General features: G+C 45.7%; 1 protein-coding gene across 1 annotated transcript in view; it reads right to left on the minus strand.

The window, feature by feature from the left end:
* The window catches only part of LOC111161587 (centrosomal protein 89), a 79,633-nt gene that overhangs the window by 41,060 nt on the left and 23,392 nt on the right, over nt 1-15,181 (minus strand). Inside the window, exons 5-7 of the mRNA XM_022525341.1 lie at nt 6,766-6,868; nt 2,267-2,295; nt 468-507 (exon numbers count right to left, since the gene is read on the minus strand). Coding sequence (XP_022381049.1) covers nt 468-507; nt 2,267-2,295; nt 6,766-6,868 — 172 coding nt within the window. The remainder of the gene's footprint in view (nt 1-467; nt 508-2,266; nt 2,296-6,765; nt 6,869-15,181) is intronic.

The raw sequence follows: 15,181 nt of genomic DNA on the forward strand, positions 1-15,181 counted from the left end.
TTGCAGACACTGGCCTCCCAGTGTCTGAGCACATCCCATGGGAAGACCGTTCACGTTCATTGTCTGAACATCTAGACCCTCTCTTTTAGAGCAAATGTGGAAGTCCCGCAGGTGCCCCCTCTTCCCAATTTCAGTAACGGGACAGAAGCAAGAGCCTTTACAGGGGGAAAAAGTGACCTTTATTTTAGACATGATGATTCTGGGCATTCTCCCAAATTATAAGCTTTTCATCACAATTAAATTCAAAAGGCAGGGGCACCTGGGTGGCTCAGTGGGTTAAGCCTCTGCCTTCGGCTCAGGTCGTGGTCTCAGGGTCCTGGGATCCGGCCCCACATCGGGCTCTCTGCTCTGCGGGGAGCCTGCTTCCTCCTCTCTCTCTGTCTGCCTCTCTGCCTACTTGTGATCTCTGTCTATCAAATAAATAAATAAATAAAATCTTAAAAAAAAAAAATTCAAAAGGCAAATACCTGGGGAGGGTGGTGGCTTCTCACATAATGTTTTTTCATCCTGGGGAAGAAAAATCAAGAGTAATGATTTTCAAGTGTTAGCATCTTCTAAAAGGAAACTGGCACGAGCAGCTGGGTCAGCATATATCAAACATTTAATTACACTTTTTTCTCCGCACTTTGGCTCTTGTACCTCTTAGTCTGCTTTAGCTTTAGGAACTCTAATATCCATTGTTTCTTTTAATTGAAACTTGCCCTTCTGGTGGCTTCTCTTAGGCACTAAAAGAGGTCCTGGTCAAGCTTTCTTCTTTTTTTTTAAGGTTTTATTTATTTAGGGGTGCCTGGGTGGCTCAGTGGGTTAAGGCCTCTGCCTTCGGCTCAGGTCATGATCCCATGGTCCTGGGATCGAGCCCCGCATGGGGCTCTCTGCTCAGTGGGAAGCCTGCTTCTCCCTCTCCCACTCCCCCTGCCTGTGTTCCCTCTCTCGCTGTGTCTCTCTCTGTCAAATAATAAATAAATAAAACCTTCCCTTCCTCTCTCTCTGCCTGCCTCTCTGCCTGCCTCTCTGCCTACTTGTGATCTCTCTCTCTCTGTCAAGTAAATAAATAAATAAATCTTAAAAAAAAAAAAAAGGTTTTATTTATTTATTATTTGACAGAGAGAGACACAGCGAGAGAGGGAACACAAGCAGGGGGAGTGGGAGAGGAAGAAGCAGGCTTCCCACTGAGCAGGGAGCCTGATGCAGGGCTCGATCCCAGGACCCCGGGATCATGACCCGAGCAGAAGGCAGAGGCTCAACAACTGAGCCACCCAGGCGCCCTGTCTTCCTGACTTTTTGCCCATGAATTTAGCCACTGTGTTTTCACACATAGGTCTCAAGAGGGGCAGGATGTCAGGGGCAGGCTGTTTCGGAAGCACAAGACAGGACTGCAGGTGCCGAGCAGAGATGCACGGGGCAGACTAAACTGGGCTTTTCTTCCTTGGGATAGGCAAAAAAACCCAAAACAAAACAAAAAAACACCCTACACCATAGAGAAGCACATTTCCAAGTGTTGAGAAAAGAATATGATCTTTCTTTTCAACCCAAAAATTAGGCTTTGAACTTTTGTTCGTTTTTCCATTACACCTTGTTCATTTTGCCATTACACATCAATCTGATATTAAGTTTCTAATTTTTGCTGAAAAAGTAGAAAAGGCTACGAATGAACTCTGCTGAGAAATCTTTAATTTTGAAATTCCTATGGCATCGCAGCATTAAAACTTAAAACTATTTCCATGTTTGCAAAAAAGGAGGAAAAAAACTATTTCCACATTTGCAAATTTGTTACAATCTATTCATTCTGCAAAATATATATATGTGATTTCTAACCAACCAGTGCATTACAGTTATTTTTTTATAGTCATTTTTAAACTACAGAATATCTGAGTTTCTTCACGTTTCAGAAGTATTTTATTTTTTTTAGAGTGAGAGAGAGAGAAAGTGTGGACATGCATGCAGACACGCAAGCAACTGGGGTGGGGGGGCGGTAAGAGCAGAGGGAGAGGAAGAGAATTTTAAGCTGACTCCATGCTTAGCTCAGAGCCCAATGCAGGGCTCAATCTCACAACCCTGAGATCATGACCTGAGCCAAAATAAGAGTCGGATGCTTAATCAACTGAGCCACCCAGCTGCCCCTCAAAAGTATTTTAAAAAAACATTTAATGGGAGAGGACTCCTACGGATAGATGTCCCCCCCACCCAACAAATCACACAAAAATTTTTAAATTATGGCAGAAATGCTATTTGTTGAGAAAATTGGTTTTTAAAAAATGAATCTTACCTTTAAATTCAGAACAGAATATTTATCATCTGATTAAAAAAAGAGAGAGAGGAAAACTTTTTTAAAGCAGATAAAAACATCTGACAACTCAGAAGAGCACGATCATAGGAACTGGCCTCCCACCGATGAGCTGAACAAGCCCCAGGGTAGGGACAGCCTTTGCAAGGTTTCACAGCAAGCTGGTCCGGACAAGGCAGGAGCCAGACTGAATTGGTCATCTCTCTTCTGTTAATCTGGGAGCACCTCCATTGGCTCCCATGATTACAGAACCAGGGCCAAATCCTTGGGAATAACTCTGAGCCCTCCCTGCCTTTCCAACATGACCCTATCCTATATTGCCCAAATGTGCCCCAAATGTATGACCCGCTATTCCCCAAATGTGCTGAGGTCCCACTCCTCTCTGCCTGGAAGTAGCATCTGACTTGGTCAGACAGATAGTGTTCCTTGAAGCAAACTACCTTGGCGATACAAAAGCAAATAAATCTCGCTCAGTTACCCTCCATTTACAAATACACATTCGGGATGAAGGCACTCCCTAAGGAGGGTAATTTTATGTCCTTGAGTGCCTTGTGCCCTCTGTCATAGTGAAATGTTGGTTGCTGTTAGTTTCTAGTCAATTTACAGAGCAGAACCAACTGGATGAGAATAAATTAGAAACAAATATGCAAAAACCAAGAGAATTCAGAAACAGACAAAAATGCCTAAAGATACATAAAAGATTGTAAATCTACTTCCTGGTTCATTACAATTACCAACACTTGAATGATAATCACTGAAGAAATTATATTTGACCAAAATGTCATCTTGCCCCCACTATCTGTATGTATCTAAATGTCTGATCAAATGTCCTGGGGCAGTCTAGACTGGCGTACCCAATGAAATTCCGCCTTGTAATTCCAAATCCAGCCTAACAAAGCCTCCTCTACCTGCCGCCTTCTCTGGCTGGCAATGTTGACTGCTCTCCTGGTCTTTGTGCTGCTTCTGCCATCCACCTTGGCACCCCAGATTACAGTCCCCCATCTGCATGTCCTCCCCTGCAAATGGAATGTGAGTGGAGGGGCCAGTAGCTATGTCATCTCTGGCACATAGTAGGTGAGCCTCTGATGAACAAATGTTTAAACTGTTACAAAAAGATTTTGCATTTTTAATAACTGTTGCAATAGTCTTGCTTTGGTAACTTCCAATGCTGCATCAGACCTACTGTCTTCACATTTAATGAACTCTTGAATGACTGCCCCCTTAAATTCTTCACCAGACAAAACTGGGGAAGGGTAGAGGAGTCACGAAGAAGAATGGCAAAATGCTACCAGCTGTAGATGGTGGGTGGCAGCTACGTGGGAGTTTCGTTGACCATTTTCTCTACTTTTGTATGTTCGGAAGGTGTCATGATAAAACATTTTAAAAAGGACAATTCAACTATTTTCCTAAAGAAAAATCATCATCTCTATTGTATCTTAGTCACCAACTTCTCAGAAAAAAACAGCCAGAATGGGCATCACCCAAGTTCACTTTGGTACTTAACGCACGCACAGTACATTGGGCTCCGTTTTCTCACTGATCATTTCTCAAAAACATTTCGACTCCTTATCCTTTTCATTTTTACAGTCTGCCAGGCAAGTGGTATAAACTATTCAAATTACAGCAAAAGTCTCCTACCCGGGGCTTCCTGTGTACCATATGCCATGTTAGGCACTATTCCCATCCTCAAAGAAAAGCCACACCATATGAGCACAGTCCTGCTGTCAAAAATGCTAATAATACAGATAAATCAAAACTTCCCCATGATCACAATCCTCTGAACCTTTCTCCTCCCAAGAGTAACCATGGTTATCAGCTGGGTGTTTCCTTTGATAAATATATGAACATATAAAACATAAAAAAATCGGACACACAACCCCTCCTTCCACCTCCTTCATATGTAATAGATATTAGCTGGTAGGGAGAGAGAGTAGCATGTGCAAAGGCCCTGTGGCAGAGGGGAACATCATGCAGTTGAAGAAGTAAGAGAACTCTGGTGTGGCTGCAGAATGCCCAGCAGAGGCAGGCCCCGCAGGTCTCTTAGGCTATGGGAAACCAGTGAAGAGATCTAAGTAAAAAGGGCATGGGGGCCCATGGTGGGGAGCAAACAGGGACACTACTAGATGCTACTTCGTGTTTTGACAAGACTGCTCTGGCTGCTACCACAGCAAGAGACAGTGGGCATTCCATATGTACCCATATTGCGTAACACACAACAAAGGGTACTGGAAGCAGGGATCAGCCTGACTGCTTAGAAGAGCAAAGGGCCTAGACTGGCCTTGGAGACCCCAACATAGACTGGGCAGGGAGAGGGAGATGAGCCCGCAAAGGAGATGAAGAAGGGTTACCCCAAGAGGCAAGAGGAGACAAGGAACATGAGATGTCATGAAGGCAGGGGAGAGATGGATTTTAAGACACCAGGAGCAATCCTCTGTGTGGACAGCTCCTGGGAAGCCACATACGATGAAGCCAGAACACCACCCTCTGTGTCTGTCAGGACGCGGGTCAGCGGCTTGGGGGAGTCACGGAGACAGAGCCAACCAAAGTGCAGTGTGTTGAGGAGAGATGCTGTCAAATGAGGGAAGGGAGGAGGTATATAGAGAGCTGTCTTTTGACAAACTGGGTTATGGAAAAGAAAGACAAAGCACAGTATGTGGAGGGGCACGGGTGGGATCAGAGGAAGGCACTTGGGCGTCTGGTCTTCCTGGGCACTTACTGCTAGGAGGGCACATGTGGCTCGCAGAGCTTCCCAGCTCTGGCCTCTAGACAAGAATTATCAGCCCACATTTCTGGACCGTGTTGTACTTCCCACTGTGACAGAGTTTAATCCCTGTTAAGAATCCATGAGAGGTGCAATCAGACTGAGCACAAGCGGGGTTAGGTAAGGTAGCCACGCCTCTCGTTACCTGGAAATGACAGAGCCAAGAGCCAAACCACTAAAAGCTGCAGACTGTGGTGCTGTCCAAGGATCACCTGCGTTGCACTTTCTGAAGTGCTTGATAAGAACACAGACCTTGGGCCCCAGCCTACAGCCACTGCATTAGAATTTGCGGCTGGTGTGGGGCCTTTTTCACAGGTGTCCAGAGGCTTTTAATGCCCACCACAAAGAAAAACCACTGCAGGAGCCCTTCCCCATCCTGTGCCTCTCAGCTGCACTCCACCCCCACTGCCCACCAGTGGACCTGCACCCCCTGCACCTTGCCAGGGGCGCAATGATGAGCTTCGTCAGCAGAGGGGGCCAGAGACACACAGAGGAGGAAGGGGCCTGGGTGCCTCATTCCAGGGCTGTCTCCATCCCTCTCTCTGTCTTTTCTGCTCCCTCCCTCCTTCCCTTAAAAGTGGCTGGTCAGCACTTCCCCCTGGGTGGCTTCTTCTGGCACTTCTCTGGAGAGGGCGGCTTTCTAGCGAGTTCTGTTAGCATGACACAGCTAACTTTCTCACTAGCCAGTGGGCCACAGCGACAGCATCCCCAGGTTTCCATCTGGGCCTTGAGTGACTCTCCAAATGTGTTTCTCCCCTTGGGCGCCCTACATGTGCATTAACTGTACGAAAGTAGCTCTTCCCTCTCTCTGCTACCGCTGTCTTCTCCTTTGCAGGCAACCCTGTGATAGCTGATGATTCTTTACATTAAACTTTCCCTGTTCAGATCACCATGTGCTTGCTTTCTGTCTCCGGACTGGATTTTGTCTCACAATAACATACCAGGCCAAAGGCAGACAGACGTTAGAAAACGGATGGACATGAATAAACACAGGGAGATATTCAGGGTATGTGTAAGAGAAGAGGCAGGTAACAAAATGATGTGTACGTTACGCCTGCATACATTCTAAATTGTCAAGATTATCTATGGCAGTACAATTATGTGCATTTATGTATTTCTACATTTCAGGGTTTTTTTAATAGTGAGAAAGTATTACCTCTATAATTAAAAAAGAGATACATTTTTTAACACGAATTTAATATTCATATAGATTTTCTCACAGGGATAAAACCTGCCACCTAACCAGCCACTGTTTTCTGGTCCAGGTATTAGGGGGCCGGTATTGTTTTCCAATCAGTCCCCGTGATGTTGAGGAACTCTGAGGGTCCCGACAAAGCAGCTGGCAGTGCCCACGGTGTGACAGGTTTCTTCTCACCTGTACATGGGAGCCCCCCTTAGGAAACAGAAAGCTGTTCTGGAGCCGCAGGAAAGGAGTGCGTAGAACGTAAAGCCTGAGCCTTAACCCTCCCCGTCATGTGTCCTCTCACAGCTGACAGAACGGACAGAATGGACTCCAAAGGAAGCACCTGATATGTTAAAGACGGCCTAACATCCAGGCAAGTGGCCATCGACTAACTTGTCTCCAATGAAAACAGAACTCAGGAATATTCCCACTTACAATCACAGAACCATGGGGCAGAGAGGTACGATGGCCGTATGTCCAAAAAATTAACCGATACTTATTGCCACAAAATGCTTTTGTATTAATTTTTTTTCTTACCTTTTTCTTGTGTACGTTGTGTTGTGAGAAGCAAGCCTGGAAACCCATCCTGCTTAGAAATATCTTCATCATCTTCACTGTCCACCCCACGTGACAATGCAACCTTTTTGTTACAAAAGACAAAAGAACACGTGGTAAGCGCGCTCTGTATCAAATTTCCTCCGGTCAAACTCAAACGTCTTATTCCATACCTCCTCCACGGCCACCTGCCACTGAGACACAAAAGGACCACACCCAGCAGGGCTGGATGAAACCTCAGGTCCCTCAGGCAGTGCTGTCCAAGCACGGAGAACTCCGCATCCTGCCCACACCACCCGGGCCACCTGCCTTCCTCAGTCCCTCCAGGGAGCAGCCAGGAAAGGGGGCTACGCCTCGCTGGCTCCGCACAGCACCTAGGACGACTCTAACAGGGTACGGATGCCATGTTAGTCATCACTACGTGGGCCGAGAACTGGCGAGCTGCCCCGGGAGAAGCCTCATCCAGGTCACTGTGTGGGCTCGAGGTCTGTCGTCGGGTCTGCTAAGTTTGCTGGTTGTGTGGGTTCTCTGTAACTATAGTTTCCTGAGGGAGCGGAACCCTCCCCGCCACTGTCTGTGAGGGTGTCCTACGTAGGTATCCTGAATGGTGGCAGGGCTGCAGAGCCGTCCCTTACAGACCTCCGCGGGAGGAGCCCGAGACAGTCCACTGGCAGCAGAGGCAGAGGCTGGCTGAGGGGAAGAGCAGTGAACCAGGCCCAGTACAATAAGCCATGACTGGCACGCTCTGCGCTGCTGTCCCTTCTGTCCTCCTGACTCCTCAGTGAAGTCTTGCTTATGTGATCAGCTGCAGGCTTCGCTGCAGTATGGACAAGGGGAGGGCTGTTCTCAAAGCTGACAAAGAAGTGTCAGCCCCGAATGGCAAGATGTCCACCAACAGGGGCATTACGGAGCCGAAAGCTAGAGCTATTAGGCCCAACAGGCTCTGAGAACAGGGCTCCAGGGGTGGGCCCACTCAGGAGGGCACATGGGTCTCCCACTCTACTGAGCTTCTGAAGGAAGAAATAGGAAATGACTTCTTAGCTTTTATCTCCTGGGAACCAACTGCCTGGTTCGCTGTGTCAAAGATCAGTTAAGTGAGTCCCATCAAGGAAGTGGGAAAGTGCCATGGGGCCTCCACTATCGCTCTCTGCTAGTCTCCGAGGGCGAAGGCTGAAACCAACACGGGCCCCGGACGGTAGCTGTGCCACACAGCAGTCTAGATGCCGTACGGGCCATGGGAATCCATGTGTGTGCACAGCTGTCTACGGCAGTGGTGTTCTGAAGAGTGATAAGCCAGTGTCCAGCATCAGCAAAACAAGTTAGTCCCTGAACAGCCAGGCTACACAGCGGGCTACTGTCAGCACGGACTGTGAACCAAGCACCGCAACACACAACTGAAGACCGTCAAACACTCCAGGATGTCCTGGACGCTACAGGATGTCCTGACTAAAACTACAGTTTTCAGAGTAGGCAAAACTAAGGTATCTTCCATGAGCTGATCAGCTCTGGGAGTCAGGGTGGTGGTGAACTTCAGGGAAGCAGTGACCTCTTCTCTGTCACAAAGGGAACCTTCTGGGGTACTAGTAATGCCATTTTTCTTTTTAATCAGTATGGGGGCGCTGCTTTATAAAATTTCATTGAGCTGTACATTTATGGTCTATGTACCTCTGTGTATATTTAATACACTGATTAATAAGCCTAAAGAATTTGTGACCATAAAACATAAAAACCCTTCTATTTAAAAGTTTGGATTCAGGGTGCCCAGGTGGCTCAGTCAGTTGAGCGTCTGCTTACAGCTTGGGTCATGATCCCAGGGTCCTGGGATCAAGCCCTGCATTGGGCTCGCTGCTCACGGGGAGCCTGCTTCTCCCTCTCCTGTTCATGCACTCTCTCTCGCTATCTCTGTCTCTCTCAAACAAATAAAATCTTGAAAAAATAAAAAAAGTTTTTAAAAAAGAACAAGTTTGAATTTAAAACATATTTTAAACTGCCAGATACTTCTGATTATAAAAATTACCTTGTTAATGCAAACAAAACCTATCTGGGTATTGAAGAAATGGAAGGAAGAAATAGGCCAAACCAGCCACTGCGCGGACATCAGAGATGCTGGGAATGGCCTGTCCTCACGTGCCTGCGGCACCTGTGCCAGGCTCCTTCACGCTCTTCCTGGGTGGTCTAGCACCCCAGATTTTAGAGAGGAGAATGTACATGCTATAATCACTAGGGTAATTTTAGGGGGAAGAAAGGTATAATTTGCAACCTAGTAGAGGGAAAGAAAACAAACTGAAAAAAATCATCAATTCAAAGAAAGACCGAAGGAAAAAAAAATAAGGGGAGAAATAGAAAAACTGAAGATGACAAGGTTAAATTCAAATATATCCATGTATACCTTAAATATAAAAGGACTAAATGCTTCAATAAAAAGACAAAGGAAAAGTCTGTCAAACCCAGTTCACTAAGAAAACTATCTGCTGCAGTGATAAATGGAGAAGTAGCATGGTGTGTGAATTATATCTCCATGAACTTGTTTTAAAAAACAATATGCTCTTTACAAGACATAGATAAGCAGCAGGATAGAGAAAGGTTGAAATTAAAGGATGGGAAAAAACCAGACTGTACAAATATCAAACAGAAGAAACATGGAAAATTTCATACAAAATAAATGTTAAAAGGTTCACTTTATAGTGACAAAATATCCAATTTACCAGGAAGATAGAGCTGTAAACCTGTACACACCTAACAATGTGGTTGGATGCAAAGAAACACCTGTTCTGGGATTTCAGGCATATGAAGTTCAAAAACACACACCACTGATCCGCGATGTCAGAGAAACATCCCTTGGAGAAAACCTGCCAACACAGCAAGAAAGCTTGCAGCTTCCAGAGTGAGGCTGCTGGGAAATGAATGATCTGGGTGGAGTCCCCACTATTCCCTGGCCTCCAGCAGAGATTGACCGGAATGACACAGGGCCCAGCCCATGGGCTGTAGCCACCTTCTCCGAAGCCTCTCCTCCCATCAATGATACTAAGGTAGGAACCCCACCCCAGATGCATTCTATGGTCATTAGAGGCGAATGACAGGAAGGTCCAGCTAACTCCACCTGGAGGCAAGGTCAAGGCAAGCGTGTGGTAAGAATTTGCAGTGAACCAAGAACGAAGTCTGGTTTTCTGGTTTTGTTTTGTTTTTCTTTTTCAAGTAGGCTCCATGCCCAACGTGGGGCTCAAACTCATGACCCAGAAATCAAGAGTCATATGCTCAACCGACTGAGCCAGTCAAGGGCTCCCAAGAACTAACTCTGGAGGGGGCAGTTCTGCCGTGCAAGGTAGAAGGACCTCCAGACGTTTAACACCATGCTTGATTAAGGATTTGGGGATTCATGTTTCCTACTGGAAGATGGCAGAGCTCACTGTCTCGGTGGCTTCTGCATATTGGCTGGAATGACAACGTGGTGCCCCTGTTGCTATCCTGGCTTTCTACTGCTTCTGATGGGGGTGAGCCTCCTGCAGAGGAGCCAGTACTGGTGGAGCAGAGTCAATAACCTCTGTGCACAGAGACTGGAGCGGGTATTTCTATCTCTACCTGGACAGGCACGTGCAAATGCAGAAACCACAGAAATCACGCCACAGCAGGCCCCCTACACTGCCTGCCCAGGAATCGGTGCCCTCCTTTCTCCCTTGCTAAGAGATCCCTGATTTTTGTTTGGTGCAAATGGACTCAGCCACAGGCAATGAACCATGGGAATCCTTGGCCAGTGACTAGTCAAGGGGTGGCCACGTGACCAATGAGACTCCTGCTGGGAAGCTTCCGGAAAAAAATGTTCTCCCTAATAAACACAGAGCAGCATAATCAGAAGGCCCCTGCCCCACTTCTTCCTTTTTGCTCTGGGATCAGGACCAGCTGCACCCAGTGGTGACCATGAGGAGGGAGAGGCCAAGGGGATCTCAAGCACCAGCCTTTGATAGCAGCTGAAACAATATTAGAGTCTCCTGCCTTTTGACTTTTTTAGGTCAGAGAGTTAGAGGTCTATTATTTAAACCTTATGTTTATTTCATTTTTGCAGCTAAAAAAACAAAAACAAAACAAAAACAAAAAACCCAACACAGATGTCAAAGCGACCACAGAGGCTTCTCCTGGAGAGAAGAGGAGGACTGGAAGGAACAGCAGGTTTCGGGACAAGCTTGCACTTTACATGCACTATCCTAAGCTTTTATAAGAAATATTCATGCATTACCTGTGTGACAGAAAGAAAAATTTAAATAAATTGAAAACTATGGGGACAGAAAGGGGACATTCCTAATCCTCAAGAGCAGCAGCAGAAGAATGTCTGCTATTTCTTGGCCTCCAGAAAATTCTAGAGAGCACTGGTTTACCCCAGCATGAATGGTTCCTCTCTGGGTCTCCATCCAAGCACATGGCAGACCCTCAAATACCAGTCTGTTGGCTGGATGAATACACGGACAAGTGGGCAAATGCATGACACTTTGTAACAAGACGCTCTGCAAATCCACAAACACGACAATAGCAAGAATGAGGACAGGAGAGCTTTGGTAACATTCATGAATTCTGTTCAAATATAGTAATAAGGCGTTTACACTACACTCTCTTCCCTTAAAATCTACTGAAAGCAATCAAAAGAATGGGGAGGGGGGGAGAAAGCTTAGTCAATGGCAGAAAACAGCTACCAAAGTGATGAAATTTGGAACGGAGAGAGAAGCCAAAAGCTGCCAAACCTCTTCAGACTTCAGGCATGCTGATGCTCGAAAAACCACAACGTGTCACAGTTATAAAGGTCCAGAGTGACGTTCTGATGGGGGAAAAGCAGAGTCATTCCCACACAGCAGAAGCGAGGGGAGAAGAAGCTAAAGGAGACACCAGTGGAGAGCCCACCTTTACTGTCTGGAATCCAGCTTCTATTCCCTCCATGAAATGAAGGATGGCACAGACTGACATCTAGAACCCAAAGAAGAGATACAGAAGCCCAAGAAAAGCAACAAGGCAACAAAAGATGTGGAAAGTAAACTGGTAAAACTAAAAACCAAAAGGAAAAGTGAAATCAATACAGAGAAGGTAAAAACTATACTAGAAGCAAAAACACAGTGACAAAGAGAGGAGGGTATACAGAGCAAATCCCAGAAAATTCTTTTCCTTTTGCAAAGAAAAAAGAGGGACAAGTGATTATAGAAAATAGAGCAGACATGGAAGACAAAGGACAGCCGACAAATAAGTAAGTGTTCCCAAAGGAGAATAAATAGATAAGCTTAGTCAACGATAAAACAAAATAGGGAAGGAAATGCGCCCTGAAAACAAAAAAGGGAGATGAAAATCTGTGTCTGCAGAATTAAATATCAAACTAAATTTCAGGAAGAAAGGACAGATAACAACACACACCACAGTGAATTCTGGTGAAGTTACTGAACTGCAAAGGATAATGAACAACCCTACCAAGGTGTCATGCAAAAGAATCAAGTGACCTCAAAGGGAAATGCAAGGGGGCTGGAGCTTCTTCCCGTCCCTTTGCTGTCTCTCTCCACAGTCCCTTCAGAAAAGTTACGTCCCCCGCCACTGACATGGTCTCATGCCACGCTATAACCTTCCTTTGTAACATTTATTGTAATTGTGATTGGCTAACTGGTGACTGTGTGACTGCAGACTCTGTTTTATGCAGCTTCTCCAGCACCCAGCACCCTGCCTGGTCCTCGCTGCATGCTCAATCACTGTATGTTGAATTACTGACCTACCCAGACTGTCCTCCTTAACACAGTCCTTTATGGGTGCGGAGAGGTTATCTGACTTACCCAAGCCATACTGCTGGGAAGTCAAGAAGCAGGGACTTGAACCCAGGTCTCTGAATGCCCATGGCACTGTTCTGTCTGCTGGACACTAGCTTCATGGGAACTGGACACAAATTCACGCCCACCACTTCCCCTCCAGCCTTACTTTTGGGGTGGCACCAATAAGAAAACTGCTGAAAGCAAGACTTCCTTTCCATGTTAGGCCATTTCTGAGTGGGTGCACACTTCACATGAAGATGTTTGCCCAACTACCCTGAAACACAGAGAGAGGCATGAGGTATAGATTTAAATCCAAATCGCCTCATTTGGGTCGCTCTGTTTCCTTATCTTTCTAGTTTTGAAAACTGTTTACTTTAAAGGAAGTAGGAATGACTCATAAGGAAAGAATTACAAATTATTTACCTTGGATTAAAGAATGTCTATAGTAAACACAGAGAAGGCAAGTTTACTTTTTGACCTTAAATGTACCCCTCAGGCACTATCTCCTTCAGAGCTGGTGCCATTGAGCGACTAAATAGCATTTTCACTGGCTCCACACACCCATTTTCCCCAAAGGTATATACTTTAATCTTACCAATTTGAGAATATTTGGCCAGTTTCAAAGAAAGCTTTATGTCTAAGAAATAGTCTCAACAGGTAAAAGGACGATGAATGCAAATTTTAATTCTAAACAGAGAAACTTGGCCGCCCTGGTCTGAATCCTGCCTCTGCCCCTGATGGCTGGATAGGTAACAACTTGGCCAAGTCACTTACCCTGTTTCTTCACACACTTAACCCTGAGGGTATGCAGTAAATGAGATGGTACATATAAGCTACTTAGCCTATATTAAAGGCTCAGAAAATGTTAATGTGCCTTCCTCCACCTCTTGCATCACCCCATAACCTTTTCACCACCCCTACCCCCAAAAACCTGATGGTAAGGCTATGGGAAATTGAAATCCCTTTCCAGCTTAAAGCACCCTTTCATTCATGCCATCTGCAGTGGCCAGGACAAGGTACAGACTTGATAAGCCCTTCCAAATGCAATCAGTTCCTAGAAGTCCACCTCTGGGTCCTGGGTTGCATAGGGACAGCGTTCCTTTTGGCTGGGATGAACAGAAATGGGATGACTGGCATGCATATGCTGCTAGTGGGAAGGCAAAAGGACAAAAGCCGCTTTGGAGAACAATCTGGCAACATCTGGCATGATCCAGCACACATAAGCGCGTGGACCAAATGTGCGAGGAAATAACCCAAATGTTCGTCAGTAGGGGTGCAGATAAAAAAGTTAATGTGAATTCATCTCAAAACTGCACTGCTAAGTGAAAAAAGCCAAGAGGTAGATGACTGGGTCACTATGATGTCCTATTTACAATTAAAAAAAAAAAATTGTACTCTATCTGTTTGCTGACACTTATTTGTAGTAGGAGAATAAAAACACAGACTTCTGAAATGTATTCCAAATCCAAGACCAAATGGTCTTTCAGGATGGGAGACAAAGATTTCAACCCTAACTATAATTTCCTTTTAAAGAATCTGAAACAAGAAAAGATAAGTTGTCAATACTTGCTCATTCTGGAGAATGAGAATACCAATGTGTTATATTACTTTCTACTTTTTTCCGTGTGTTTTTTTGCTGGGTTATAGAAAATATAGAAGTTCAACTTTAATAGAAACTGAAATGTCAGACAGTTTTCCAAAGTGGTAGTACCAGCTCACCCCCACCCCTGCATGGGCCAACACCAGCATTAGATGGTCCCTCCAGAACCTCAACGATATTGTTAGCTGTCTTGCTCTACTTTTCACATTTTAAACTAAAACAAAATTTCCCAACTGCACATGGGTCCTGAAGCCACCATAACAGACGTGTCTACAAAACAAAATATGTATTCTGCTAATGACAAAGGACGTTGTTTCTGTCACTAGACTCTCTTTCTTCTACGGGAAATGGGGTAGCAAGCTTTACTTACAAAATAGTTGAGTGACAGACAGCTCTGTCTGTAACCTCAGTGTAAAATACTGGCCAGTACGCACACTGAGGGGCAGAGGGACTTCCCCTGGGCCCACAGCAGAACCTGCTCCGGGCTCGGCCGCCATCTACCTGTTCCAGCCTCCCTGTTGTAGAGAAACCTCACTCTGCTTGCTACAGTCTGCATGTGTTACAAAGTGATGGATGGTTAGTTCATGAAACACTCAGAGAAGGACTCTTCAAACTAAGCTCCCCAGGACCACTGAATGTTTGATTCCATACAGTAGGGGGTACTCAATAGAAATACAATCTGAACACCATTTGATGCTGCAAGTCTGTATATATAGTCACTGTAACACGTGTTATAGTGACACTGAGAGAGAGAAAAGAAAAAGAAATTAGGGTGCTGTCTTTTGCCATTAAAGAAACAGCGATACCTAGTTTCCCAAACCCTGGGAGCACGGAATTGAAACCAGAGCAGCTCGGGCAGCGGTGGAAGAATGGGCTCCATCAGCCTCTCTGTACCATGGTTCCTCCCTCATGACAGGGCCGTAAATGCAACCTACCTCACCGAGGCAGTGGGGGCGAACTGCGCGGAAGAGGTTGCAACAGAGACTCCCGTATGGTAAGCGCTCAAAGAGTGTCAGCTACTACTGAG

This window comes from Enhydra lutris, unplaced genomic scaffold (assembly GCF_002288905.1).
Source record: "Enhydra lutris kenyoni isolate GAN:26980312 unplaced genomic scaffold, ASM228890v2 scaffoldscaffold85, whole genome shotgun sequence".
Lineage (NCBI taxonomy): Eukaryota > Metazoa > Chordata > Mammalia > Carnivora > Mustelidae > Enhydra > Enhydra lutris.